We start from the raw sequence: 3,198 nt of genomic DNA, 5'->3' as shown, positions 1-3,198 counted from the left end.
AACTGCTTAAACTGAACTACAGAAGTCTCAGGGGGAATGAATTTGTACAAAGCATAAGTTTGAATGTTCATGGTGTTTACACGGGCCAAAAACCACACTCCCCAGGACTTTTTTCCAAACCTCATCTCTCTGTCTCTGATTCTGTCTCTGTCTCTGTCTCTGTCTCTGTCTCTGTTTCTGACAGAGACATCTTTGGTCCCTTTATGACGAAAGGGCCTTCAGCCAATGCCCTGGTGCTTGGCTCACAAACGTGAGAGCGACGCACATCTATGCTCGAGCTCTGGACATTCAGGCTGGCTTGGACTTCGGTCCTGTTGTGCCAACGCCAAGAGGCTCAGAAAGCGAGCCCTGGTTACTCCACCATTCACCATGGCCAGCCAGTTCTGCCTTCCTCTGGCCCCACGCCTCTCACCCCTTAAACCTCTGAAATCCCACTTCACAGACTTCCAGGTGGGCATCTGTGTGGCGATCCAGCGCAGTGACAAACGGATTCATCTGGCTGTGGTCACAGAGATCAACCGAGAAAACTCCTGGGTCACGGTAGAGTGGGTTGAGAAAGGAGTCAAAAAAGGAAAGAAGATTGAACTGGAGACTGTACTTCTGTTGAACCCTGCTTTGGCTTCTACTGAACACCAACGGTCACGTAGACCCCTGCGCCCAGTGTCTGTAATACCCGCTACTGCCATTGGAGACCAGCGAACAGCCACCAAATGGATTGCGATGATTCCACACAGAAATGAAACACCCTCAGGGGACAGCCAAACCCTGGTGATCCCCAGCAACCCTTGTCTGATGAAGCGGAAAAAATCCCCCTGCCTACGGGAAATTGAAAAGCTGCAGAAGCAGAGAGAGAAGCGCCGACGACTGCAGCTAGAGATCCGAGCTAGACGAGCCCTTGACATCAACACTGGAAATCCAAACTTTGAGACTATGCGCATGATTGAGGAGTACCGCAGGCATCTAGACAGCAGCAAGATGTCCCGCCTGGAGCCCCCAGAAGACCACCGCATCTGTGTGTGTGTGAGGAAGCGCCCTCTTAATGAGAGGGAGACCACCATGAAGGACTTAGATATCATCACTATTCCCTCGCACAATGTGGTCATGGTACACGAGTCTAAACAAAAGGTGGACCTGACCCGCTACTTGGAAAACCAGACCTTCTGTTTTGACCATGCCTTTGATGACACGGCATCTAATGAATTAGTTTACCAGTTCACCGCCCGGCCTCTTGTGGAGTCCATCTTCCGGAAGGGCATGGCCACTTGCTTTGCCTATGGGCAGACTGGCAGTGGAAAAACCCACACAATGGGTGGAGCCTTTTCAGGAAAGGCCCAAGAGTGTTCTAAAGGGATTTATGCCCTGGTAGCTCAGGATGTCTTCCTCCTCCTAAGAACCCCTGCCTATGAGAAATTGGAGCTCAAAGTCTACGGGACCTTTTTTGAGATCTATGGTGGCAAAGTGTACGATCTGCTAAACTGGAAGAAGAAGCTGCAAGTCCTGGAGGATGGAAATCAGCAAATACAAGTGGTAGGACTGCAGGAGCAGGAGGTGGGCTGTGTGGAGGAAGTCCTGAATCTGGTGGAGCTCGGAAACAGCTGTCGGACTTCCGGTCAGACCTCTGTCAACGCCCACTCATCCAGGAGCCACGCTGTGTTCCAGCTCATTCTCAAGTGCGGAGGGAAACTGCACGGCAAGTTTTCCCTCGTTGACTTAGCTGGGAACGAAAGGGGAGCAGATACTGCCAAGGCTACCCGGAAGAGGCAGCTGGAAGGGGCTGAGATAAATAAAAGTCTGCTAGCTCTAAAAGAGTGCATCAGGGCTTTGGGTAAGAACAAGTCTCATACCCCATTCAGAGCGAGCAAACTCACACAGGTACTCCGGGACTCCTTCATAGGGCAGAACTCCTATACTTGCATGATCGCTACAATCTCGCCCGGGATGACTTCCTGTGAAAACACCCTCAATACTTTAAGATATGCAAACAGAGTCAAAGAATTGGCTTTAGAAGCAAGGCCTTACCCTCCAACTGACCATGAAATGCCACTAACGTTAGAAAACGGCAATACAAATTCGGAAAAGTCCCTTCAGAAGGATGACATCATTCAAATACCAACTGTACAGAAAGAGGAAGAGAAAGAAAGCGATGAACTCACATCAACAAAGGAGCCAGCAGCTTCATGGAGCAGGTCCGGTCCATGGTGGGAGGCCATCCAGGAAACGGCTGAGGGAGTTAACTGTGATGTGGATTTTTGCATTGCGCAGTCTTTGTCCATTTTGGAGCAGAAAATTGGTGTGCTGACTGAGATCCAAAAGAAGCTCCAATTGCTACGAGATGACCTCCAAAAGAAAAGCCAAGCTGAGTGACAGCCACGACCTGAGATCAGGAATGAGATCTTGGATACAGTTCTGAAGTTTCTACCTCTTGTTACAGTAATCTGTCCAAATTATCTAAGCATAAAGGTCCCCCTGGAGAGCATCTTAAAGCATCCTGGTCAAAAACGTGGTCTTCTCTTCTGCCTCTCTATTTCCGTAGTTTGCTTTCATTCTGTGTGTCACTGGGTTGCCTGCTATGATTTTTTTCCTCCTCCTATCCCTACTGACAACTGGTGGTTTAAGAAACATTTTGATTGTTGTAACTGGGGTAGGGAGGTGCTGACATAATGTGGGTCGCCAGAGAGCTTGCTAAATAGTCTATAATTCAAAGATTGCTTCCCACACAAATAATTACTGTTAGTTTGAAAATTAAAATACCCCTGAGATTGAGACCCCCTGATGTAGAGAAAAAATAAAAAAAATAGCTACAGTGAAATTTTTGCTGGCAAAGCAAAAATGCTGTGTGAATTAAAGAGAGGGTTCTAAAACCATGAAGAAGCAGGACCTGAAGCAGGAGCCAGTCAGCTACTCAGCCATAAATCTTTCTCTGTTGCATGGTTGTATAGATTCAGATGGCTTCTGAGATCAAGCTATTCTGAGAGGAGAAAGAGAACGCTCTCGGAGACTGTGTCTGAGAGCACAGAATTGGGAAGGTTTCTTTGTCATAGCATTTAAGTTGTAAATTGTAATTACTGTACTGTTATCCCCTAATCATTTATCGGTATTTGTGGGTGTGCACATGTGCTCCCACATTGTAGCGTAGGTATACCTGTGTGGTTGTGTTTATGTAGGGAATTTTGATGGATGTCTTTAATTTTTTCACAC

General features: G+C 47.6%; 1 protein-coding gene across 1 annotated transcript; it reads left to right on the top strand.

The window, feature by feature from the left end:
* The first annotated feature begins 279 nt into the window (after positions 1-279).
* Kif2b (kinesin family member 2B) lies at positions 280-2,499 on the top strand. Its single transcript, NM_001005874.2, has one exon. It carries the CDS (start codon positions 370-372, stop codon positions 2,362-2,364), a length of 1,995 nt encoding a protein of 664 aa, NP_001005874.2. The 5' UTR covers positions 280-369; the 3' UTR covers positions 2,365-2,499.
* The last annotated feature ends 699 nt before the right edge of the window (positions 2,500-3,198 follow it).

This window comes from Rattus norvegicus, chromosome 10 (assembly GCF_021556685.1).
Source record: "Rattus norvegicus strain SHRSP/BbbUtx chromosome 10, alternate assembly SHRSP_T2T, whole genome shotgun sequence".
Taxonomy (NCBI): domain Eukaryota; kingdom Metazoa; phylum Chordata; class Mammalia; order Rodentia; family Muridae; genus Rattus; species Rattus norvegicus.
This window is presented reverse-complemented; position numbering and strand designations above follow the sequence as displayed.

What these genes read in the sequence shown, in the direction of transcription:
- Kif2b (NM_001005874.2), top strand. Translation starts at nt 370, where the DNA reads ATGGCCAGCCAGTTCTGCCTTCCTCTGGCCCCACGCCTCTCACCCCTT.